The sequence below is a fragment of the Eretmochelys imbricata genome, chromosome 2, assembly GCF_965152235.1.
Source record: "Eretmochelys imbricata isolate rEreImb1 chromosome 2, rEreImb1.hap1, whole genome shotgun sequence".
In the NCBI taxonomy this organism is placed as follows: domain Eukaryota; kingdom Metazoa; phylum Chordata; order Testudines; family Cheloniidae; genus Eretmochelys; species Eretmochelys imbricata.
In genome coordinates, this window is record NC_135573.1 from 154,982,260 (window position 1) to 155,008,574 (window position 26,315).

Consider the following 26,315-nt stretch of genomic DNA (forward strand, 5'->3'; position numbering starts at 1 on the left):
CTTAGGTTTGAATAGAGACTGGGAGTGGCTAAGTCATTATGCAAGGTAACCTATTTTCCGTTGTTTTTTCCTACCCCTCCCCCCCCACCCCACCCCCCGACGTTTTTGTTAAACCCTGGATTTGTGCTGGAAATGGCCCAACTTGATTATCATACACATTGTAAGGAGAGTGATCACTTTAGATAAGCTATTACCAGCAGGAGAGTGGGGTGTAGGGGGAAAAGAAAACCTTTTGTAGTGGTAAACACCCATTTTTTCATGGTTTGTGTGTATAAAAAGATCTTCTGTACTTTCCACAGTATGCATCCGATGAAGTGAGCTGTAGCTCACGAAAGCTTATGCTCAGATAAATTGGTTAGTCTCTAAGATGCCACAAGTACTCCTTGTATTTGGAAAGTTTTCTTTCACAATCAAAAGGGCTAAAAATGTAAGTTTAAAAATTCCAAAACTTTAAAACAGACGGCTGCACAGTTTGGTAACAAGAACTTGGTTCTGCTGCATATTCTGTAGCCACAGAATTCTGGAATACATGTGTTTTGCCTATACAAGTTTATATAAATCAATCCTCCAGATTCTTCAATATGCTGTAGCTGTTGGATTGCCTCTAGATGGCACTGTTTTACTTCTATTCAAATTCTGTTTTGTGGAGAATACTTTTTCATGTACAAGTTTCTTAGTCCAAACCACCTGCCTGTCTGTCAGATACTTCAAATAGATCCTATTCAGCAGCACCGTTGACTCGTCGTTATATTTGATAATTGTTTTTCCTGTCTTAAAAGGGTCTTTCCTTTTAGTTATCCCTACACTGAAAACCACGTTACCTGTATATGTGAGTATATTTGTGTATATATTCCCAGAAACACACGGGTGTATATTCTCAGACAAAGCCTATATTAAATTGGCGTTAATATTGAAAGTAAATATTCTGGGTAAAAATTTAGGGTATTATGCTGTCAGAAACAGGATACTTTTCTAAACAGACTACTAATTTAGGGTAAAAATATTACAGGGACGTTGTAATTATCCCCAAAATAAGCATTATAAACCCAGGAATTTAAGAGGTATAGATATTAAACTTTTAAAAATCAAATAGGTTATGGTATGCAAATCCACAGTTAAGGCACCCAAACAACCTTACCTCAGCACCAGAGTGACAGAGTACACACAAAATTATAATTAATGTACATTAGTGTTTGTGATCTACTGTTAATTGGAACTGATTTTTAAAGACATTAGAAAGTTTCAACTTTTTTCCCCCCTCATAGAGTCAACCTGCCTTTCTGGAAAATAGTAGTTCCCCAGTGCTGTTAGGTGTTCGAAAGGAGCAGCATGTGGAACAAATGGATGGACCGCTTTACTAAGGGCAGCCTGGCCTCCGTCCCACTCAGAACAATGAAAGATGGTAGAGCGTGTTTGAGTTTCTCTGAAGGAGAACATTATTTCACCTTTGATAGAAAAACTTTTATTTAAGAAATATAATAGATAAAATTCCCATTGTTCCTAAAAAAATTTTTTTTTCTGAATCTACTGATTGCACCAAATCTACAAGATCCAGCTCTCTGCTAGTTTTTGTGTGAATTGATAATGCCTGGGCTGAGATCATTTGACACACAAAATTTACGTTGTGCTTAATTTCTTACAATTAATTTTAAATAGATTCTTTAACTCCCAAATGAATGGGTTTACTTGTAAATTCTCAGAACATTAATTTAGAAGAGCAAATGCTGTAATTTTGGGGAGAGTATGCTATATTCTTCGCACATAACAAAGTGGTTGAATCCCTGCTTTAAGTTCAAATCTCAACTGAACCTTAACTATGGAACTGTACTGGCAACTCCAGCAAATGGATATATATATAGGTGGGGAGAAATTCTCTCCAGGGATGGGAGAAATATATTAGCTGAACCTCTGATAATAGAGTAAGGCTTTAAAGCCAACAGTAGAAACAGCTGTAATTAGATTTGGAAAGTATTTTCCATTGTAACCTCTCTGCCTCCATTTCCTCATTTTTAAAATGGGGATAATACTTTTTCTACTTCACATGGGTCAGCTGTTTGGCGGCGCTTAGGACTTTCTGGGGGAGGGGAAGGAGCGGGGATGCGGCGTGCTCCGGAGAGGAGGTGGAGTGGTGGTGGGAAGACGTGGGTCTGCAATGGAGCAGGGACGGGAAGAGGCGGGCCTGGAGCATCCCCCAGCAAAGTTGGTGCCTGTTCTTCTCCAAGTAAGCTGCCACTGCTGCTGCGAAGGCGCTTCCTAGCGTCCTTGCCTGCAGCGGGCTGTGTCTGTGTGGCGTAAGCCAGGGCACTTCCCACCCACAGTACAGTATATAATGCCTTTTGTCTTCCCTAAACAAATTTCCTTGGAACCTAACCCCCCGCATTTACATTAAATCTTATGGGAAAATTGGATTTGTTCAATATCGTTTCACTTAAAGTTGCATTTTTCAGGAACATAACTACACTGTTAAGTGAGGAGTTCATGTATATAAGCAGTTTCTTTTTGTGTTCAAACAGCCTTTGCAACCACAAAGAAAATTAGTAGCAGGTGAAAGCTTACTTTTAACAATGCTGAGGCCAAACTGTTGTTTCATTTAAAGTAGGGATATTTTTTTCTCCAAATCCCCTTTAATTCCTCTAGATATTAGTTGCAGTTTGCCATACCTACACTTCCAAAATACCTGATCCTCCAAAAGAGTTGATTAAAAATAAAAAAATTCTAGCCCTTTACCTGTATATTACAGCCTATGGGGGCGGAAACACCATCTTTCCCTCAATATTTATGATCAGGTCTTGAAAAACTTACCAGACCCATACTAGTTGAATACCTACATATGAGGACAAGGGCAAGACAAGAGCAGTGTTCAAGGATGGCATCCTGTTTAGAGTTCCAGCATTTTCTAATGCCACCTCCATGACCTCCCTTTACTCCTTTCCTCTCCTCTCCCCCATCCCTCCAATCTGGCGGGAAAGATGTGAGCAGTGTTTATCTAATGTGCAGTCCTAAAGCCACTAACTGTATGATTTTAAACCAGTTTGGTTAAACTGATGCAAACGGGGATACTCTTACTGAAGTTTAAAGCAGTCCTGTTTTGGTTTGGCCTAAGTCAGTTAGGAATTGGTCTAAGATAAACTGAAATAAACCACTCTTAAGCCAAAATAAATGTCCACACAGGCATTGACAAAACCAGTTTAAGAGCTTGTCAGCATGGGAAAGTTTTCAGTGTCTCTGTTTTATCTATACAGGTATAACTATCCTGAAAAAGTCCATCCATATGGTTTTGTTCATGCTGGATTAAGCTACTTTCATGTAATATTGCATCCACAGAGATCTCTGCTTTTAAAAAATAACTGCACAATATTCTGGGGCAGGTATCCCATGGTGCAGTGTCCTACCACTTAGGTCTTTGCATTATGTGATACCTATTGGAACCCACTGCAATTCTGGAATTTGGGATCAAACTAAAGAAAAACCCACATGATTCTTCTCCAGTTGTCTTATAATTCACCAGATTTTTTTTTTTTTTTTTTTGCAACTTTTTGCAAACTTTTGCCAGAATGCTGCAATCTTGATAGTCATTTCCTTGTCAGGCTGCTCCATAGGTAGTGGCAGTCAACATAGCCAGATGGTGCTGGTTGACTTGAGGGTCATCCACGATGATGTAGAAATACTGCTAGAGGAGGATGAAATCAAGTAGATACTTCCGCATGACATTTTCCTGGAGTGTTTCTCTCGGTGGAGCACTGTTTGTGGGCTCAGCCAACTGGATTCAACTGGTGGAACAGGATAGTCATGTACAACTGGGATAACCTGTAGTGGCTGCAGAATTTCAGGTTACTTTCCTAGAGATCTGACCAGAGCTCACCCCAAAGCGGTGGAACACCCACGTGAGAATTCCCCTCAGATGGTGGAGAGCATGTGTCATCACCATCTGGAAGCTTGCCAGTCCCCATTGTTGCTAGTTAGTAGGTAACCAATTTGATGTATTAGTAGAGAAACTGTCAGGGCTGTCAAGTATCGGGGGTAGCCGTGTTAGTCTATATCCACAAAAACAACAAGGAGTCTTGGTGGCACCTTAAAGACTAACAGTTTTATTTGGGCATAAGCTTTCTTGTGTAAAACAAGTGGTGTTTTACCCACGAAAGCTTATGCCCAAATAAGTTTGTTAGTCTTTAAGGTGCCACCAGACTACTTGTTGTTTTTGTCAGGGCTGTTGTCATGGCGGAGTGTGCTGCAGGCCTGGGTCAGACTCGGAAAGCTTGGCAATACATGGGAGATTATTGATCGATTTGCATGGTTGGGGTTTCCAAATTGTAGTGGGGTCACTGTTGGGACCCAGATAGCTATTCTTTGCCTCCTAAACTAGCTTCAGAATTCATCAGCAGAAAGGGTGTTTCTTCATCAAGCTGCAAGGCCAGGTTGACCGCTGTGGAAAAATTAATCAATATTATTATGGGGGTAGTCTGGAAAGCTCCATGATGCCAGGTTATTTAGAAATTCACGTCTGTTTTATGCAACAGGAAAAAATTATTTTGCTCCCAAGATGACTAAGCACACTAATGATGGTGTGATTCCTCCTGTCATTTTGGGAAACCCAGCTTATTTTCTGCTTTCCTGGTTTATGAAACTTTTTACAGTATACTTCAATAGGAGAAAGAAGCTGTTTAGTTAAACACTGTGTAGTTGCAGAATGATGGTGGAGTGCAAATTTGGAAGACTAAAGGGAAGGTGGAGGTGTCTCATGACAAAGTTGCAGGCTTCTGAGCACTATCTCCCTTGTCTGATAGGTGCTGGCTGACTTAGATAATCCAGTGCAACTTTCTTCTGTGGACGAGCCCTAACTACCCTTGACTAAACTAGTAGCAGAATTTGCATCCCTAATTATGTTAAATTATATGCAAGCACAAATGGCCTACACCCTATGTCCTAAAACCATTTATCTTAGTTCTTTCCTTTAATGCATAAACTTCACCTGTGTACCTGTTCCACTGAAAATGTAATTGTGAGCAGTTACCATGTGTGTCCATTTGCACGTTTTGTATGTGCCTTTCAGATGCATATGTTTGAAAGGTAGCCTATAGTGCCTCAGCTACAGGGCTTATTGAAAGACTTGACCATATTTGTGAAGAATATGTCCAAGAGTTCTATATGTAGCATGTGTGTGCCTCAGCAGCTGCTGTGTGTCTGCCTCAGCGCCTCTTTCATGCATGTCTTGAACAGTGCTGTTTCTGCTGTCTTCTCTCATTAATTTGTGGGTTATTTTGAAAGAAGTGAGGTAGTTTTCGTATTTGTTAGAGTCAGTTTTTGGAGAGTAAAAGTTTGTCACCACAAGTAAAGATGATGGTGGGAGAGGTAAGGGATTTCAAAGTGCAAATGAATATTTTTGAATTGCTACATTTCCTGTCAGTAAATCTGAGCTCTGGCTGCCTGGAAGAGGGTAAGAGAGTGTACTGCAGAGTTGAGAACACCAACCTCCTCCCATTTAAGCTAGGGATTTGTTATCTAAGCACCTTGTATGTGGCAGCTGCCACGGTATCACATGGAAAGAGTTGTTTCAGAAATAGCTAAGACCCAGGTAGGGCTTTAAAATCAACACCTTAAACTTCACTCAGAAATCATTTGATAGCGAGCGTAGATCAGAGCATGAATATAATGGACTCCTTTTGGGATATAGCCACATTCCGCACTAACTGCAGTTTCCTAGTGGTTTTGAGATACAGTCCTATAGCGTATATTCCAGTAATGCAAAGTGGAGATTATAAAGGCATGGATAAAAGTAGCAAGGGCTGCATCTGAAAGAAAAGGTCACAACTTTCTTGCCAAATACAAGTGAGAAAAGAGACTTTTGACAACTGCTGCTACCTGGAAAATCTGTGACATGAATAGCAAAAGAAGCAGTGAGCTTAAGTTAATAAGATTCAACTTTGATTTTTAATAACAATCGGTCTGTTGAACTGGTTGCCTAATGATGCAGTTACAACATGCTCAATAGAGAGATTCTCATTGAGATTAGATAAAATTATGGAAATTATAGTGTACCGTTTATCATAGTTAATTTAGGGTTTGGGCTAGATGATTGAAGAGGTCCCGCTCATCAACAGTTCTGTAACAGTTAGATTCCTATCTTTGATAAAACGAATTTATTCAAAAAATGGAAACTAAAACTTACATTTAACTATATCTCCTCCCCCATGTATTGGAGAGTACAAAAGGCATGTTTTAAGAGTTAAATATTTCTAACTTTTAAATTATGAGCAGTATTTAAATATATTTTTAGAAATTCACAAATAACTGAAAACTATATGTGTAAGTATGAATATATTTCACTACAATTTGTGTGCAAGATAGTTTGCTATTTTCCCCTGTTTGTAATGCATCTACATTTATTCATTGAAATTGAGGTTTCTCTTTATATTGAACATTTTGATCCCATTTCCTAATCACCTCCATGAATCTCAAAAAGTAATAGTTTTAACTAGATACTTAAATCCTATGGAAAGGGTGACCATATTAGTCTTGTATTTAATTTATAGATTAGCTTCACACAGCATATATTAGCATCACAATATTTGGCTATACTAATACTTTGGGCTTCTATAGAACCTTTCATCTGAAGCTCTCAAAGCATTCCCATACAATTAATTAAACTTCACATACTTCTGGCAAATAGAATCATAGAAGATTAGGGTTGGAAGAGATCTCAGGAGGTTATCTAGTCCAACCCTGTGCTCAAAGCAGGACCAACATCAACTAAATCATCCCAGTCAGGGCTTTGTCAAGCTGGGCCTTAAAAACCTCTAAGGATGGAGATTCCACCACCTCCCAAGATAAAGCGTTCCAGTGCTTCACCACTCTCCTAGTGAAATAGTTTTTCTAATTTCCAACCTAGACCTCTCTCACTGCAACTTGAGACCATTGCTTCTTGTTCTGTCATCTGCCACCACTGAGAACAGCCTAGACCCATCCTCAGATAAGTCATCTGTTGTACAGATGAGTGAACTGAGGCACAGAGAGCGTAAATGAATGACTTGAAGTCTCACAGTAAATGGAGAGCCAGACATAGAACCTAAATCTCCTGGCTCTTAGACCATGTTCTGTGCATTTGATAGTTACATACAAAAACCTGTTAAAATAACATTGCTTGACTTTACAACTTGAATAATCAAAAGTTAGGAAATGTCAGAACAAAGGTTGCTTGTGCAACTTTAGTGTGGCTCTCTTGTGCATATGTATTATGATACAGTCTTTAATTATATAATCACATATTATTTTTTCCATGAGACTTGTGTTCATTGAGATGGAGTAAAGAGGCCCAAAGAGTCAAAAGTGTTAACATAATCCTGTCACTGTCCAACATTAAACAGTTTTAAACAAGATTTAGGGTTTGTTGTACAGACTTCAGCCTGCTTAGTGCCATGGCAACCACACCATTTAAAATCTCTTTAACCTTTTATTAAGGCTGCAGGAAAAGAAGGAAGAAACAGTTAAAGCATTTGAAATGTAAAATATTAAGTAAAGCTTTCATATTAACATCATTCCTTTTTCCCTTTTGCTGAAGAGAGACTTTAGAAAGAAGCAGGCCAGTCTTGTAGATGGTATTAAAGATGGTAATTACTGTCCTTTTGGGGGAAAAGATGGGCTGGAGCTGTTGTTATTGGTGGTGGTGTTTAAATCCAATCCCATTTCCTAAGAAGGCAAAACAAAAGGGGAGAGAAAAGAATAGCAAACAGAGAAAATGCAGCTTCTGTCTCTGGTGTTGAGTCTCCCTTGCCACCTCATTGTTGGAAAAACACTCGCACAGCATGCTGTCTTATCTGCTGCTTTGAGACCTGGCAACTTGTACCAGCATTGGACTATTAAGGGTATTGCTTTGAGCTGCTTCTTTCTGGTCACAGGCTCACAACAATGTTGCAGAATATACAATCTTGGTTGGCTAAGTCAGATTCTTATTAGACCGATTGAATAAAGGAGAGAGATAAGAAACAGTGATAGGGAAGAAAAAGGACATGAGAGGGTAGGGTTGACGAGAGAGAGTCTCAGATCCCAGGTGGTGGTTGGGATTCAGCCACTGATGGTAGAAGTTACAATGTTATGTGGGGCCCTCTTTCAGGCCTGGTCTAGCTGGGAAGTCTCTCAGGATCAGGATGAAGAAGGCCTGGGGTTCCAGGGTGTGGAAGCCACGGTAATGAAGCTCACTCCAATAGCCAGTTTTTCTCCCCAAGATCTCTTTGTTTAAGGACCCCAAAGGGAAGTGATGCATGGAATAGTCCATCCTCTTATTATTTTGTCCATCAGTGAGGCCTTATTTGACACCCCGAATTTGGTTCACTCATTTTGGTTTTACAGTATTCTTGTTTACTAGACAAGATCTTAACACAGTCCTTGTTCTATCACTAGACCTTTTTGTTTGGACTAATTCAGTCTTTCTCTCTTGCTTTTGAACCTCTTCCCATCAGCATTTGTTATAGGTTTTTGTGGCATTTTATAAATTTTCCCTCACTTTTTACAGTCGAACTCATAAATGAGGTAAAGTTGTAAACCCAATGATTACAACAGATTCCTCCCTCGTTCACTGCGCTGGATGGACCTGATCTTATGATGACTAAGGATTGTATTGTGAAAGAAAAGAAACTGTTTTTGATGGGACCCCTTCCTCATTTGTTGCAGAAGTTGGAAGCTGTATAGTGAATGAGGGAGGGGATTGCAGGGACAGAAAGGTTTGTCTCATAGTGGCAGTAAGATGAAACTGGTATGTGTCTGTGGTGGGGCGGTATCCCACCCCCATGCCAGGTTGGGCTATAACAGGCTAGAGCGGCTGCACAAGGCGGCAGCCAATCAGGGAGGGCGTGTTAGAGAGCCAATCAGGGCCAGTATTACAGCCAGCCAATCAGGGCTAGGCAAGGCCCTATATAAAGGCTGCCCAGGAAGGGAGCAGGCAGCGTCTCTCAGACCTGCAAGGGAGAAGGTCTGTCACCTGAGTGAAGGAGACCAGCACCCAGGACAGCGCAGTGCTGGGCAGGCTTGGGGGAGCTGAGGAGAGCTCCAGCCCAATACCCGCCAGGCTGCAGGCGCTGATAGAAGGGCCCACAAGTGCAAGCTGGCCAAAGGGGAAGTGGCCAAGGGAGGAGAGGCGAACAAGGGGAGCGAAGGAGGGCAGGGAGGCTGCTGCCAGAGGGTCCCTGGGCCGGGACCCAGAATAGAGGGCGGGCCTGGGTTCCCCGCTTCCCCCTTGTACTACACCCAGCCATTAGGAGTGGCCATAGCGGACTGCACCCGACCCCTAATAGAAGTTAGACTTTGGGGATGTGGTTGGCCACTGCGGCTGGGGTGAAGAGAAAAGACTGCTGTTAACCACCCTACCCACCCCTCCCCCCCCCGAAGGGGGTGAGTGTGGACTTGGGGGCACTGCTGGAGGCAGTGTCCTGAAGAGGACGCCACGGAGCAAGGAGCAACGCGAGTCCAGATGCCAGCAGGACAAGAGACGGATGGGACACCACCGACAGACGGTGCTCAGAACTGAGCTAATTCCCAGAGTGTACAGCAGGAGGCACTGCGGTGGTGAGTCCCGACACCGTCACAGTGTCTGACCTGCTAGTTCCTAGCTCAGGCTAAATTCTGCAAAATCTACAGAACTACTTGTGATCTCTTATTTTTGACCTTTGTGATTTTATGCTCCCTCTGTAGGGCTCTTCAAAACAGTGGACTTAAAACCTGTGGGCTTCAAGCCCTGTCTGTCCTGTGATGGACTAATCCCCCTGAAGGATGGTCACAGTAGACGTCTGTTCTGCCTGAGGGAATTGCACATTCCAGACAGATGTTTGGTATGCTTGTCCTTCTCCATAAGTATGAACAAGTCACACATGCACGCGAATTGTACTAGTGGACAAGCCAAAATTGTTCTGTGTCCTGTCAAGCAGGCAGGTGATACCTAAGGCTGATGCAGAGAAGTTAGCAATGACTAAAGATCTGGCGTCAACACCCCAGCGCCTGACCTGACCTCCACATTGATGTCAAAGTCAGCATCACCATCACTTCCATTGTTGAAGTCAGGCTCTGAAATGGGCTCTCTGAGACCAAGGCAGGAGTTCAGTGCCTTCTCGTAAGGACTGATACGGCAAGGCCTCTGGAGGGAAATCCTTCAAGCCCTGCACAGCATCATGGACTGGAGAGAAGGAGCAGCCTGCAACTCTGGACTCAACCAGCGCAGCTCTGGCTCTGTTGTCACACCTCTCAGCATTGATCCTGGCCTTGGTGGTTGAGAGTAGGAAGAACCAGGGCACCTTACCCATCGGCACAACCTCTAGAGGTCTACTCCTCACCGTCATGGAAAAGAGTCCTCCCTGTCCTTGAATAAAGAGCTGTTCTCCCTGAAGTCTGCCATTGTCTTCACCAGGAGACATATGGGCTTCCACTGCAGGAAGGGCTTCTGATGTTTGGTTTTGGTCTTCTCTATTTTTGACTACCAATAAAACACCCCCAGGGGGAAAAAAGGAAGGAAATTGGTGTTTATCCAATAAATCTTTCCCTCCCTGACACCCTCTCTCCTTGCCCATCTAGTCTCAATTTTCTCTGCTTCCCCCGACTCCCAGTTCCAGTCTCTTTGCCTGTCCAGGGCTGGCTCTGAGGTCCCTTTATCTCGCAGGCTCCTTGTCCCTGTCTATGCTCCCCATATACAGCTCTTGTCTCCTCTGCATGCAATTCAGGCAACTTCCCTCTCCAAGCTACTTGGGAATCAGCAAAGGGTGCATTGAAACGAAAAGAGAGACTGGCTCCCTGTTCACCGTTCTGGTACCTGGATCAGGGCCCAGCATGGGTTAGAACTGTCCAATGCTGTAATTGCACAGAAACCCTGAAGCCCTGGGATGGAGTATGCTTTGGGCAGGCAGAATGTTTGGGGAATTAAGCTACGAAGATTCTAGCATCTCTTTACTGAGCGTGTGTGAACTGCAATTTTCTCAAAGGCTTATAACTTGGCCAAATTTGGGTGGATTTTCATGGTGGCAGGAAAAGTCACATCCCTGACAAATAGGCCACCCCTTGCCAAGTTTCAGGTTTCTGCCCCAAGTCTTGGGGGGTGCTAGAGCTTCTCAAAGAACAGGTCACCAGAAGTTAACATGGGCAAAACAACATGTATTCCCCCGAACCTCATTCTTGTAGATGGCTGAACCATTTTGGCTAAGGCAGACACTCAGCATGGGAAATTTCAACCCAAATAATTAGTTTGACAAAGTTATAAGCAACTGAAAACAGAGTCTTATAACAGGAAGTCTTGGGCAACCTTAATAGGTGGTGCTATTAGCTCTGCATTATGTCTTACCTATTTAAAAATATAACACCATGAGAAACTTCAAAACGAGTTTTACATTGGGTCTCTTTTCTCTGTATGTTTTTTTTATTATAATTCCTGTGTTTAAGATCCTTATCCATTCTAAATATATGCTGACACTACTATTTAATGGACTCCATTGTTGCATAAAAAGAGATATTTTAAAGTTACTGAATATAATGAAAAATATAACTTGGCCTTCCAAAATAGTGACTTTTTAATTTAAAAAAATTTGTTTTATTTTAAATCTATAACATCAAATGTAAAATAAGGTTCCAGGTAAAATATAATTGGTCCAAATTATTGTGTCTGGTGGCTGCTATTTTTTCCCATAAGTGTTGTATCAGTAGTTATGAAAATTTACCACGTCAGGAACACAATCTACAGGCCACCTTTGTTGACAGTCATGGAGGAGGAACGTTTTCTATTATCCATTTAAAAACAACAAACAAAACACCCAATAGGCAAATAAAATTGTGTGAAGCTGGTATAAGTTTTACTTTAACAGTTGAGGGATGGGTGTGCTAAAAATAACACATACTGATTTGATTTTTAAATTGATTATATTAATGTGTGATTTCCAAAAGTGTATTTTTAATTATAGTGTTTTATAATAGCCCTCCCGTTGTTTTTGTTTTTAAATAGATCTTCCTTTGCTGGATGGAAATGCCAAGTGCAGGACAGTTCAGTGAACGATGTGGACTACTTCAGCTTCTTGTTTTCGACACTTACAGGCAATCCCTTTGAATTTTATAAATTGAAATTAAGAACATGAAATTGATTGTGATAAAGTGATATTGAATCTCATTTAGTCTAATTACTGTATAAAGTAGATTAATGATGAATATTAAATATGGGTTAAATACTTGTACACAATGGAAAAAGATCAGAAATTCTAGCATTGTGATATGCTTTGGTTATGGGTGAGAAAGCACTTTCATTCTTATTTTCTATTTTTAGTGGCTTACTCTTTCACCCTCAATTGCCATGTGGACTGAATATTTTTCATATTTTGTTTCAGTACATACATATGTACTGCATCTTGGCAGGGGGTTAGACTAGATGACACGGTCCCTTCTCACCCTACGGTCCTATGTTTTCTTTTTGAAAACTTAAAGGAAGTCTATTCAGCAATGTTTGAATTATTTGAGTAAGAAAAAGAAATTATTCCTGCTTTAAGTGAATTGCGTAACTGCTTTATTTATTTTGATTGATAATAGAATTAATGAGCACAATAGAGTGGGCTTCCAGTGCTCTTTAGACAAACAGAATTATTACTAACCACTGAACACCGATGCAAATAAAAGTCAAGTCCCAAGATTTTCCCAAACAAAGAGGATAAAAGATGTGCTCTACAGAGTGTCTGGATGGTTAAATCTGGCAGACCAAGATGGGGAGTGAGGTTTTGTGCATGAGTCGCAAAGAAGCAGTTTGGATTTCAGATTTCATATTTAGCATGTACGTAGTCCTCAATCAGAGGGAGAAATTATTAGTGTGAAAACTAGTGTACTGTGCATCCTTAATGCAACAATTGATATTTTACACATGTGAAACTGGATATTGCAATTTTCCCTTTGTGAAATTGCTTTTGCAGATCCCAGCTGCTTTTGTTCTCCACTTTTGGAGCTGAGCATTATGCCACATGGATTGCAGAAATGTGAAAAGCTGTTAGCCTAGGATGGGCTTTGTGCCTTGTTGTGTGCATTGAAACAGCTCTTATAAAAATAGGCACAGCAGCACCTCCCACTTCAACGCCTTTTTTTTTTTTCCCCTGGTGGTGATCTTATGGAATCTCTGGTCATGACTCTGGAGTTAATGATGAACTGCATTTTACACTTAAAGCAGCATTTCAACTTCTTTGCTTTATATTAAGAATACAACATATCTTTGATAAAATTACTGCATTTACTTTATTTGAGTTACAGAACAAAAAGTTTTCTGAAAATTTGAGTTAAAATTTATTTTTAAATGTGTTCTCTAAGAAACTTGGCATTCTTCAAAGCTTTTTAAATCTTGAATAATCTTAATGGAAAAACAAGCTTCAAATTTCTCCTCCTCCCATTTGTGCATTCCTGCCCCGATCGTATTCTTGCTCATCTCTATGCCTTCCCAAGGCTCCCCACAGTGCTGCTTCCTGGTGTTGGGAGCTGAGGGGGGACAGTGAGGGGTTGGGGATAGAGTGGGGTTATGGGGAGGAGCAGAGGGAAACAGATATGTGTGGCTTTGGGAGGGATGAAGGATTGTATTGAGGAGAGATGGGTGCTGTCCAAAGAGAGGGGCCTGAGAATTGGGGAGGTAATCAGTCTCTGAGGACAGATGTCTGCAATTTATGGCCCCAGTGATGTTGCCTGAGTGCACAATGGAGCTGAGGCAGTAGTGCTGTTGTGTGTAGCCTTTCACTCACTGATCCCTTGGCACAAAGGGACAGGGCTCCCCATTCCAGTCCCCAAGACCAGTGCACAGTCCTGATTTCACCAACACAGGAGCCCCCTGCATATGAACCTCTTCTCAAATTCCTGACCAAATATACATTCCTGGCCTCATTCCACATTGACCCTGAATCCTGCATTTTTAGCTACTTGCCCATTATGGTCCCTTTGCAGACTCCTCTTCTTCCTGTTCTCCCCAGACTCTCTGCACAGCCTCCTCTCACTAACTGCATGCCCCCTGCTGCCCAGTTTACCTCCAGACTTTCATAGGTAACTAAATTGAATATACATATGTTTCCTTTTAACTCTGACAGTCAAATTCCACAATTAAATATCTATACATTTACTTGTTTGCCCATATTTTTTTTAAAAATAGTTAAAATAAAAAAACCCACCCAATCCTCCTGTCATAAATATAAAGGGAAGGGTAAACACCTTTAAATCCCTCCTGGCCAGAGGAAAAACCCTTTCACCTGTAAAGGGTTAAGAAGCTAGGATAACTTCGCTGGCACCTGACCAAAATGACCAGTGAGGAGACAAGATACTTTCAAAAGCTGGAGGGAGGGAGAAACAAAGGGTCTCTCTGGGTGAGGCTTTTGCCGGGGACAGAACAGGAATGGAGTCTTAGAACTTAGTAAGTAATCTAGCTAGATATGTGTTAGATTCTGATTTCTTTAAATGGCTAAGAAAATAAGCTGTGCTGAATCGACTGGATATTCCTGTCTTTCTGTCTTTTTGTAACTTAAGGTTTTGCCTAGAGCGATTATCTATGTTTTGAATCTAATTACCCTGTAAGGTGTTAACCATCCTGATTTTACAGAGTTGATTCTTTTTACTGTTTCTTCTATTAAAATTCTTCTTGTAAGAACTGAATGCTTTTTTCATGGTTCTTAAGATCCAAGAGTTTGGGTCTGTGGTCACCTATGCAAATTGGTGAGGATTTTTATCAAACCTTCCCCAGGAAGGAGGGTGCAAGGTTTTGTTGAGGATTTTGCGGGGAAAGACGTTTCCAAACAACGCTTTCTCAAAAATAAACCCGGTTAGACGTTTGGTGGTGGCAGTGGAAGTCCAAGGGCAAAAGGTAAAATAGTTTGTACCTTGGGGAAGTTTTAACCTAGGCTGGTAAAAGTAAGCTTAGGAGGTTTTCATGCAGGTCCCCACATCTGTACCCTAGAGTTCAGAGTGGGGAAGGAACCTTGACATGGTGGCAGAAGTGGAATTTAAAGGTGTTTACCCTTCCCTTTATATTTATGACGCCTCCTGATAACCAGCTGCTCCTGATAACCAGCACACTGTTCCTCTCAGCTCTCTGGCACCAGAAAGCAGCACCACCGGAAACCATGGGAGAGGGAAAGAGTTATTCTTTGTCGAGTGCCTGGACATGGCCATTCCACTGTAGGTGTGTGCGCACCCCGAGTACAGTTGCCAGAAATTTTTCCCTCAGTGGTACCCATTGGGTTGGCTCTGGTGCTGCACGCTCACAACGCTGGCATAAAGGGCTCTGGCTGACCTTGGACCCCTTCATTTTCTTCTTAACGCCAGTGACGTTCGCTGGAACTGCTCTTCATGCTATGGCAAGCTGTTCTTAGTGGTCTTCATTTTTATTTGTTTCTTCATATTGTGTATAGTTAGAGTTTAAACAGTTGCTCAGTTATATAGTTTAGTTGGTGCTTCTCCATCAGTTAGCAGAGTTTTGCCTGGAGGCATTTGCTGAGGCCAGAGACCTGCTGTCTCTTTCAGTACCACTGGCAGTACAAGAATTGGCAGCATTGGTGCCAGTGGGCAGGAGGGAACATGTAGTCCCTAGCTGTCATCTGGTTCCAGGCCCCGCTATTACCATCTAGAGGGAAACTGTCCTGGCTGGCCCTGATGGAAGCCTCCCAGCCCCATCACCGATTTCTGGCACCAGTAGGAACCACACCACCATGATTCCCAGAGGAAAACTTGTTAGCTGATTTGGAGGTTGGGTCAAACTCCTCCCATCCAAGGAGTCGCCCTTATTCTCCCTCCAGCCATCCAAGCCCCGTCGTGGACCCCCAGCACAGGTATGCCCACCATGTCCTTGGCCTACCGGTTACTGTCCGCCCTTTTGGAACCCTTTGGGGTTTTCCCCAATGCCAGGGCCCCATTCTAGAAGCTCTGACTTGGAGGCCTCCAAGAGAAGGGTGCCTCCATCTCATTGGGCAGCACCCGACCTAAACTCCGGCATTGAGCCCAGTATTGAACTTCAGGATCCGGATCTGCAGGATCCCTTCAGTGCAGAAGGAGAGGAGGAGGTCCCTTGCGTGTGCAGGCCGCCTCCCCGGACGAGGCAGTGTTGGGGTGGACATGTCGCCTCCTCAAGAGGACTATAAGGCCCACCAGGAGCTATTGAAGAGGTTGGCCTCAAACAGGCTTGCACACAGAGGTAATGAAAGAATCCTCCCATAGTCTGGTTCACATCCTGGTTGCTGTGGGCATGTTGAAAGTGGCTCTACCTCTCAGTGAGGCCATTATGGACTCAGTGAAAGCCCTGTTGCAAAGCCCTGCCTCCCTTCCCCCCACATCGAAAAAAGCAGAGAGGAAGTACTTTGTGCCTGCCCAGGGTTATGAGTTCCTCCTATACTCTTATCTCTCCCTGCTGCTCCCTGGGGTCCTTGGTGTTCTTGGCGGTCAGTGAAAGGGAGAGACAGGGCCTACAAGGGGCAATTCCTAAAGCAAATGACTCCAAGAAACCGGACCTCTGGTCTCCTGAGGTCCAGCAATCCCTACAGGACTGCATGGGTGGTCTCAGACCTATTCTAGACCTACGCCGACTCAACGGCTACCTCACGGAACTGAAGTTCCGCATGGTCTCCCTGGCTTCCATTATCCACTCCCTGGTACTCTGACCTTGATTTAAGAGATGTCTATTTTCACATTTTGATCTTCCAAGGCCGCAGAAGTCTGTTCTCACTCCGGTGCAGAGGATGGAGTTTATCAGAGCTGTGCTTGACTCCACCCAGGCCAAGGCCTTCCTCCCAGAAGGCCGTTTCACACAATCATGTCACTAATACCACACATCAAGGACCACCCCATTATGTTTTTGTCTGAGACTTCTAGGTCACAGGGCCTCATTCATGTACGTGGTACAGCACGCAAGACTATTCCTCAGGCTCCATCAGGCTTGACTGGCCTTGGTCTACTCACTGAACCGCCACCATCTAGACTATGTGCTCACAGTGCCTTCCCCAGTCCTAGCCTCCCTCAATTGGTGCCTGGACCCTTTGGTGGGTTGCTCAGACGTTCCCTTCGCCTGGCCCCAACCTTTGATTTCTGTGATCTTAGACATGTCAGAGCTGGGCTTGGGAGCTCACCCAGGGCCCCTCAGGACCCAAAGCTTGTGGTCCCCAGAAGAGCTCTCGCTACACATCAATGTCAGAGAGCACAAGGCAGTTTGTCTGACCTGTCAGGCATTCCTGCCTCACATTATGGGCAGGAGCATGCAAGTGTTCACGGGTAATGCTGCAGCCATGTTCTACCTCAGCAGGCAGGGAGGGGCTTGCTCTTCCCCCCGTGTCAGAAAGCAATTCACTTGTGAGAGTTTTGCATAACCCAGTCAGTCCACCTTGAGGCTTCTCACTTTCCGAGAGTGCAAAATGAACTGGCAGATTGCCTCAGCAGGCGTTTCTCCCATCACTACAGTGGTCCCCTCGCCTGGCTATTGTCAGGGACGTTTTCCACCGGCGGGCGACTCTCCAAATAGACACTGTTTGCAGCCAGATACAACAGAAAGTGTCACCAGTTTTGTTCCCTATGAGGCCACAGCCCCAGGCTTGCTCATGGATGCCTTCTTGCTCTCGTGGGCAGTGCACCTGTTCTACGCTTCCCCCCCATCCTGCTCGTGCACAAGGTTGTGCTGAAAATCAAGCAGGACAGGGCATGGGTCATTCTCATGCTCCCTCTCCTCCCAGACCTGATCTCCCAGAACCACAGTCAGCTGCTCCATTATAACCTCAGTACCACCATCCACTTGATGGCCTGGAAGCTCCATGGATAAATATTGCAGAGTTGGCTTGCTCAGACAGGTCTGCTGGGTCCTATTAGGTAGCAGGAAGCCCTTTACCAGGGCTATATACCTCTCCATTTGGGCATCCCAGCAAGGAGTCTCACTCCCACAGTCATCATTGCAGTCCGTTCTTGAGTATTTTTTACACCTGAAATAGCAAGGTTTAGCGATTTCATCAATTTAAGGTTCATCTTGTAGCAATTTCAGCATTCCACCCTACCTGGTGAATAATTGATCCATTTTTTCTCATGAAGTGGCCATTTATTTCCTCAAAGGCATAGGAAGACTATACTCACAAATACAGGAATCAGTCCCTTCATGGGACTGTGATGGGTGGACTAGGCTCTGAGGCCCCCTCATGGAAGCCTTTTGACCCTGCCACACCCCAGAAAAGGGCAGTAGAGAGGTCCTCAAAGCTGCCTATAGTGGCTATGTGGGAAGTAGCCCACCGGGGCCCAGCAGGTCAGTATAAGAAGAGCTGCAGGGCCAGACCAAGTTCAGTTCCTTTCTGGAGCTGGAGGAGCATGGATGGTGTGTGGCTGGCTGAGGGAGCTGCTGGACCTTGGATGAGGTAGTGTTGCCAGAAGCCATGGAGAACAAGAGGGAGCCTTGAGCTTGGTTGCAGGGACTCCATCAGGACAAGATCCTGAGGTAAAGGTGAAGACGGCACGGGGAAGTGGCCCAGGCCATTAGAGCATTAGTGCAATTTAGATAAAGGGACACAGTGACAGCTGCTATCTACAGGGTCCCTGGGCTGGGACCCAGAGTAGTGGGCTGGCCCAGGTCCCCCCAACCCTCATTAGTCACTGGGAGAAGTGGCCTAAACATTGAGGCACCCCAGAAGGGAGAACTAAACTCTTTTAGTGGCCTAGCTGAAGAGGGCGAAGACGTTGCTTCCAGGGATGGAATCCTGGGGCATCGCTCTATTCCGGAGCAGGGACAAACTGAGAGAGACGTTACAGAGGGCACTGAACTGGAAAATCTCTCCAGGTAAGAGAGGCCTGGGAGGGAACCCTGACCAAAAGGTGCAGAAATTATAAAAGCTCTCCAGGTAGATAGGCCTGGGAGAGAAGATCTTGAGCAACTAGCATGGAAAATGAATAGCTCTCCCTGTAGAAAGGCCTGAGGGAGAAGATCCTGATCTACTGGAGTGAGAGACCGCCAAATCTCTCCAGGCAGAAAGGCCTGGCAGGGAAACTCTGAGAAACTAAGGCAAGCACTACTAAAGCTCCCTGGGTCAGAGGCCCCTGTTGGACTTGTACCTCGAAAGGGGTTTGCTTTGCTTTTATCTCTCTCTCTCTCACTCACACACACACACTCACAGTCACACACACACACACACACACACACACACACTCTGATTTGGCCGGGCTGAATCAGCGAACTCTCAACACAAACAAGTAGTGAGAAAGTGCAGGCACACGCATTTAGCCAGGGGGTGCTCCTGACAGGTGAGTGCAACCCCGTACAGGGACCTAAAGCTGGTCTTATCAAAACAGACAGCCCTCCCACCCCCGTTTGAGCCACTGGCAATGTGCCCCTTGTCATACCTTTTCTGGAAGGTGGCCTTTCTGGTGGCTATTACTTTAGCCAGGAAGGTCTTGTAGGTCCGTGCCTTTATGTTGGACGACCCCCCCCCCCCCCCCCCCAAAATACATGATCTTCTTTACGGATAAGTGCAGCTTCACGCTCACTCTGCTTTCCTCCCAAAGGTGGTTTTACAGTAATCAGGCAATCTTTCTGCCAATTTTCTAGCTAAAAACACACATGAGCAGGGAGGAGCAACGTCTCCATACTCTGGACATTAGATGTGCCCTAGCATTCTACATCGAGAGGATCAAACCGTTCCGTAGATCCATCCAACTCATAGTGATTGCCGAAAGGACTCTGCTCAGAGACTTTCGTCATGGATTACATCATGCATTTGCATGTGTTATGAGCAGCAGGTAGGTTTTCCACCACCAGCTAACCTGACTGCCCACTTCACGAGAGCACCAGCATCAGCATTGCTGGCTCATGTCCCTATTCAGGACATTTTCAGAGTAGTGACTTGGTCATCATTGCATACGTTTTCTACTCATTATGCCATTACTGAACTGGCTAGGGATGATGCCAGTTTCGGTCGAGAACTCCGATCTCACCATCCTATGCTACTGCTTGGGAGTCAACTACAGTGCAATGGGCATGTGCAAGCACTTGAAGAAACAATGGTTACTAACCTTTCCATAACTGTTGTTCTTTGAGATGTGTTGGACATGTCCATTCCACAACCCACCCTCCTACCCCTCTTTTGGAGTTGGCCAGAAGGAAGGAACTGAGGGTCTGCAGGGTCAGCCGGACCCTTTATACTGGTGCTATGAGCACATGGCACCAGAGACTGACCTGACAGGTACCACAGAGGGAGAAATTTCAGGCAACTGTGCTTTGGGCGTGAGCACACCTCCAGTGGAAGGTAAGGTTATGGAAAGGCCAGTAACCATTTTTTGTGTGTGCTGAGGGGATGGGGATAAGTCACATGCAAATTAATTACCAGATTTACAAATATACTCCAGCTGCTCTGGTGAAGCAAACTAGTTTTAAAGCCCAGTTTAACTGGCTAGTGTACAGCCTGCACATACCAGTGAATCTGAACCTAAAAGTTAGTTAAATTTTATAAAATTGATTTGAGGTTGATACTACAGATCTTCAAATCATTAGATATATTACATGGTAGTATTGCCTTTAGGATTCTTATTTAACATAGTATGAAATTTTTAATAATTTAAAGATAAACTACATTAAGATGGAATTTATATTGAATGTATTTATATTGAATAATTTAGGGGTAAAAACAATTATAGCAATGTTTTAATTGTAGTGACACCACGAGACGGGAAATATGGGGAGATGGAATCAATATCTTTAAAAATCAGTTTCTTCTCTTCTGGGACCACAGAAACTATAATGCTTGAATCATAATTGTTCAGGTGATAGTGTGACATCATTACAGAGCAGTGTTTGGTTGCCTCAGTTGTATGTTTACATACTTCAATGAGATTGGAATTTTCTTAAGGCTAATTTTAAACTCTGAATTACCTAGGTATGTGTTGCTTGTTTTTGCAATAATTACATCATCAATGTAGTGCTTTTATCATTAATTATTTGTATGTACCCACAACTTTAATACAATTTTAATGTAGATTTTTGTCTGGGAATTTATGTAGTCCTGTAAATGTACTAGGTACTTTACAATTGGTAAAACACACAGTAGAAACAGAGAGTGAAATGGAATTCCTTCTCTGGTGAGCTTTAATGTAAATTCACAAATATAACGAGTACTGGTGATGGACAAGCAGCTGTATATGGACATAAGGGCTGATAGCCTGAAAGCCCAATGTTCAGTTTTGTCTGAGGCGAGGGGAGGACACAGATTAAAATATTACAATTTTAAACATTTTATATATGGGTCATGTTACAAAGTATGATGAGCATCAAATGGAATCTCCGTTGCACTCATCCTTGCTCAGTTTTTTTTTTTTCATTTTTCAGGACTGATATTTTGGTTTCCATACAAACTTATTTGCTGGCTTTTCTTTCCTTTCTCTGCATAAATAGTTGAAGCAGTTTGTTTTACACAGATATAGAAATTGCCTCTAAAATTTAAAGTAGGGATCTGTGATATTTAGTTTTGCTGTACTAGCAGCCAGTGGCTGCTAGGAGTCTCCAAACCTGATATACAGAGAACTATAGTTTCTATGACTGGAAATTTTGTCCAGGCACAAAACAGTATACTATTCATATTTTGTAAAGCTGTACATTGTGAAAAATAGAAGTGTCCCTCAGACTTTTTTTTTAACTGAATTACACTCAAAGTTTTGAATGGATGTTTCTTAGCTTTTCCCCTTAACCTACATTTTTGAACTACTTTTTTGTTTTTGGACATTTTCCTTTTTGAACTCAGAACTCATATTTTTATATACTACTTTCAAAATATCAAGTGAGACGTATTAGAAATGTGGAACAACAAACGTTCTGTGGGCACAAATAAAGGAGTTTTTTTCAATAGTGCTAATAAAGTAGAACAGCGCTTGACTTGCTTTGTGATCCTAACGATTTCATTCTTCCACTGTCTCTAGGATTCTCTAAAGAGGAGTTGACTAGCCTTCAGAGCATTAGAGGAAAACCTCACATTAGCCAGACACAGTTTTCATCTGTCCATCTCTACCTGACTGATCTGGACCAATTTTTACACCACTGGGCTGTGACAGAGGTAATACATCAACACTAATTCTAAGTGACAGCCAACAAACTCAGAACTCTGTCCCTTTTCCTTATCCCTTGATGTCTAAAGTCCTTTCATGAGTTAAAAAAAGCTCAGAATATTATTACTGTTAAACGGCAAGACCATTCTGTAGCTCTCAGGCAGTATTTTGGTAAAGCTGCTTAAAAAGGAAGCATGCAGTAATAAAGTGTGTAAAATATTACTTTTCAGAAGAGGGAGTACAGCTTTGGTGGAAAATTCTTAAACACAAATGATTGTGTAAGTGTTGACTGTCAAAAGAGAAGAAATTATCGTAGAACGCTAATTTTGAAAGATTTTTTGGGAGCACATTTCACTGTTAATTAAATAGCACCCTTATTAAAGTTGAGTCATATTAAGCTGATATTGAGAGTACTTGGATATAATTTCTTATGCTTATTCACTCAGTTTACTGAAATGAGTAGCCTTCCTGTGACACTGTGAATTCAGTGCCTGTCTATAGGACCATACAAATTTGAAACTTGGCTTTATTGCTGGTTCTAGAAAGATCTGCGGTCACCAAATTTTATTTTAAACTAGTGAACTGTGTGGTGTGATTTATCTGTCTTTTATTACATGGCTACCACATAACATAACTTCTTTGTATGATAAAAATATAACTGAATTTGTTTGATGAAATGCAAACAGAGACTGAAAGTATTTAACAAACCTTAGTGACATGGACACTGCAGTTTTGATCCACCCACTGAACAATGAGGTTGGAGTGCTATGACAAGAGAAATGCTTCTTGGACAACTGCTGTAATTAGGAATTTAATATTGTTTATGTAGTCTTTCAAGTAATCTTTTTTTAAAGAAAGAAGACATATTTTAGACTGTTCTGTTTGCTGTAATCAGACCTACAGCATAATTAAACCTACAGTGTAATTCATAGTCTTACTGGTGACCATATTTACTGAGGTAGAACAATGATAGTCTAGATCTGTCTGTACATGTGTATGTATATAGAAGTCTGTTTAAGTATGCACATTATTTACACATACAAAAAATTTACTAGACTAGAAATAATAGTTTATTGTCGATATAAAATCTGGCCTTTGTATCTCTCATGCTAGTCGAGACAACTCAGCTAGGGTAGTTCAGCCTTCCTCAAGGCCTGGGACTCAGCAAGGAGGACTATCGTATTTGAGAGAAGTCTGAAATTCCCCAAGGTTCCTTGGTCTCATACACCTCTTGATGGAAAGCTCCAAGTTCTTTTTCAGGTTCTCAAATGGATAATGGTCCCTTAGCAAGAAGTTGAGTATCTTCTCCGACTTACTCCTCTCAGAAAGAATATTTGGGCTCAGGAGTGCCCATCTGCATTTCCTCTCTAATTGCATGTCAGACAGAGACTTGAGGTCCCCCACAAGGGCTAAACTCTGAAAGTGAGCACTGTCTAGGAAGCGTAAATTATTCCCAGACAGGCACAAAAATCCACAAATACCATAAAAACCAAAGAAGAGTGAAAAGACATTCCAGAGTCTCATCTTCTTCTGTTATCTTACCCAAGGAAGGGGAACTCTGTATTTTGGGTTATAACTCTTAGCTGGGGAAATGAGAAGTTTTTCCCTACAGACATGTTGGAGAGCTTGGGAAGAAATGTAGTAGTCTCCATTGGGGTTCAGCCAGATACAAAGGAGAAGCAGGCTAAAGCCAAGGGAAAATACCTTCCCTCCAAAACCAGGGCTGAATTTTCACTTCTCCATCAAGGGAGAATAAGAGAATCCTGATAAGGGAAAATATTTGAATTGGAAAGCCATGAAATATTTTATATGGTCTTGGATCCTAAATATTCCCTCTTTATGCTCCCCAAGCTTAGTACGATAGTTTTGGTGTGGTTTTTACTGTGGTATTGGACTTCCCCAAAGACCCTGCAGATAGAAAAATTGAGTTACCCTCAAATGAGCGTTCAAAACTTCATCTTCAGTCCTCATAGCTCACTAACAATCATGTTTCACTAGATCCATGATGTCTTGATTCAGTGACCTATAAAGCTGCAGCTGACAGAACCATGATGAGCTGAAGTCAAAGCAAAAGAAAATCTCTCTGGTTAATGAGTCTGTAGTGGATAGATTCATGCATTCTATGTGTTTGGCAGAAAATTCAATGGCAGGAAACCAAGTATAGCAGACAGCAGATAATCTAAACAAATCCTGTGTGTCTCAGATTCATTGGGGAAATCTTGCTGGAAAGAAGATTAATAAGGTGGTGGCTGACATGGATAAATAGAGAGGATTCACTCTCTACCACAGCAAAGCCTAAGATAGACTATATACCACAGAGGTATCAGAGAAGAACTTTTTTTGTTCCAGGGGTAAAGTCTCAGCCTGGAGCATCAGAAGGAAGTAGACCAGTGATCATAGGAAAATAGATACTCTGTATTGCAGATGGCTGTCAGCTTTTCTGTGTTCTTCCTTCCTCACTTCCACTACTTCCAAAGATGAAAAAGGAGGAAGTGACTTATTTTATCCTATGGCTGAAATTGACAAAGAAGTTCTTGGTACGTGTACCTAGTGGAACTGTCACAGAGGTCTCTGCTCCATCTTTCCAGCAGGCAGGATTTCCTATCACTGGGTCCACTCCTGGCACAGAATTACATGAGTCTGAGTATTGAGCCACAAGCCCTAACGAAGATGGTAGGTCACCACGAAGCTATCAGAGTTCCTCAGAACAGCATGTAGATGTGAACCAGCTGTTTGACCTTTCTTTCCTACTTGGGATCTCTCAATTCTTCCATTGGATGGCCTCTGATCCGGCTGTAGTAACATTGTCAAGAAGTCTCTGAAATCTCTCTGCTATTGGCACAAGTCGTCTTATTCCATCCATAGGGACAAGATCATTCTGTGTGCTCCAGTACCATTCATTACCAAGATAAACTCTTCCTTTAAATACATCACAGGAGATCATGCTGTATACTACTGAAAACATATATTGGGCTATGTACGACTGAAAACATATATTCATCAAATTCATCATCACTGTCATCTCCATACAAGGCAGGCTGCTGGCCGAATATTTTCAGGGTGGTGAGCATCTTGTCTTCGCACGTGAACATTTGTTTAGCTGAAGGATTGATTTGGGAGCATATGGTATTTCACATATAACTGGTGTGATCAGTACATCCTCCAAGACCCATCCATGCCTGATAGGGGAAGGTGTAGTTCTGGATGTGCTTGATCATCCCCATTCCATTGCCTGATAATTTGTTTTCCTAGAAGCAGGCCGACAGACAGAAAAACTGCTACCTACAAGGGGTGCATTTATACCTGCTATCAAGAACACAGATATCAACGTAGCTCTGCAGATGTTATAATGTTGCTCTTCAAATGGTTAACTCAGCTTGTGAACGCCTCCAGTGCATTTATGAACTCCTTTAGTGACTGTGTCAGCCATTCTGAGCATCTTCAGAGCGAGGAGACAGCCTTTGGAGGCTGAATCAAATACCTTCCAGTAAGATAATTTGGTCTTTCTAGCCAGCCTTCTGGGTAATGTCACATCCTGAAAAGGCATGGAAACCTGGCAGTGTGGTGGCTTTTAATGGTCTGAGTGATAGGAACACATCCTGAGGGATGTTCAGTGATTGTTCCCCAGCAGCAAGCACAAAAAACAGAATCTTGCGGTTGCATCTTACAGAGAGAGCTAGAACATCTGTGTCTTGTACAATAAGTCTTGTTTAGTAGCACCTTTCTCTATGGCATTGATGGCATGCAAGATAATGTCAGTGTCGGCCTCATCATAGGAACTATGAAGAAATTCCACTGAACAGAGTGAGGTGGCATTCATTACGCCATGTGACAACTAAATTCTTTGAGGAATACTTTGCATGCTGGAATATTTTTGCTGCAGGGCATGCAGTTAACTTGTCCTTCGTGTGAATATGAGACACTAGCTTCTTCATTGTGACACTGGAGATATATGTGGAGTCAATGGTTATTAATTGGACAGGTGCAATAGCACGGAATCTCTTCTTTCTGGTAATATTTTCAATTGATTCTTCTGTGTATGTATCGGACACAAGGCGGACTTGGTCATAGGTCTGCTGTTTTCTCTGTAGCCTCCTAATGAAATGTTCAGCTGACCCTTGGCAAGTGTTAATAGTTTCTGGTTTTCTGAGAGCTTGTACCTCAACTTTACTATCTATGATTGCTATGCTAAAAGGCCTCTGCTGGTCAATTCATCAGAGGTTCTGGCTTAGGAAGACCATGCAAGATGTGCATCTGTGTTCTTTTTGCCTTGCATGTATGCATTGTTTCATTGC

The 26,315-nt window shown here is 42.7% G+C and overlaps 1 protein-coding gene across 6 annotated transcripts in view; it reads left to right on the top strand.

Moving 5' to 3' along the window:
- TEX10 (testis expressed 10) overlaps window positions 1-26,315 on the top strand; it is a 121,400-nt gene that overhangs the window by 55,817 nt on the left and 39,268 nt on the right. For all 6 annotated transcript variants that reach the window (XM_077810863.1, XM_077810866.1, XM_077810861.1 and 3 more), the window contains 2 exons: window positions 11,969-12,057; window positions 21,895-22,028. In XM_077810863.1, coding sequence (XP_077666989.1) covers window positions 11,969-12,057; window positions 21,895-22,028 — 223 coding nt within the window. The remainder of the gene's footprint in view (window positions 1-11,968; window positions 12,058-21,894; window positions 22,029-26,315) is intronic.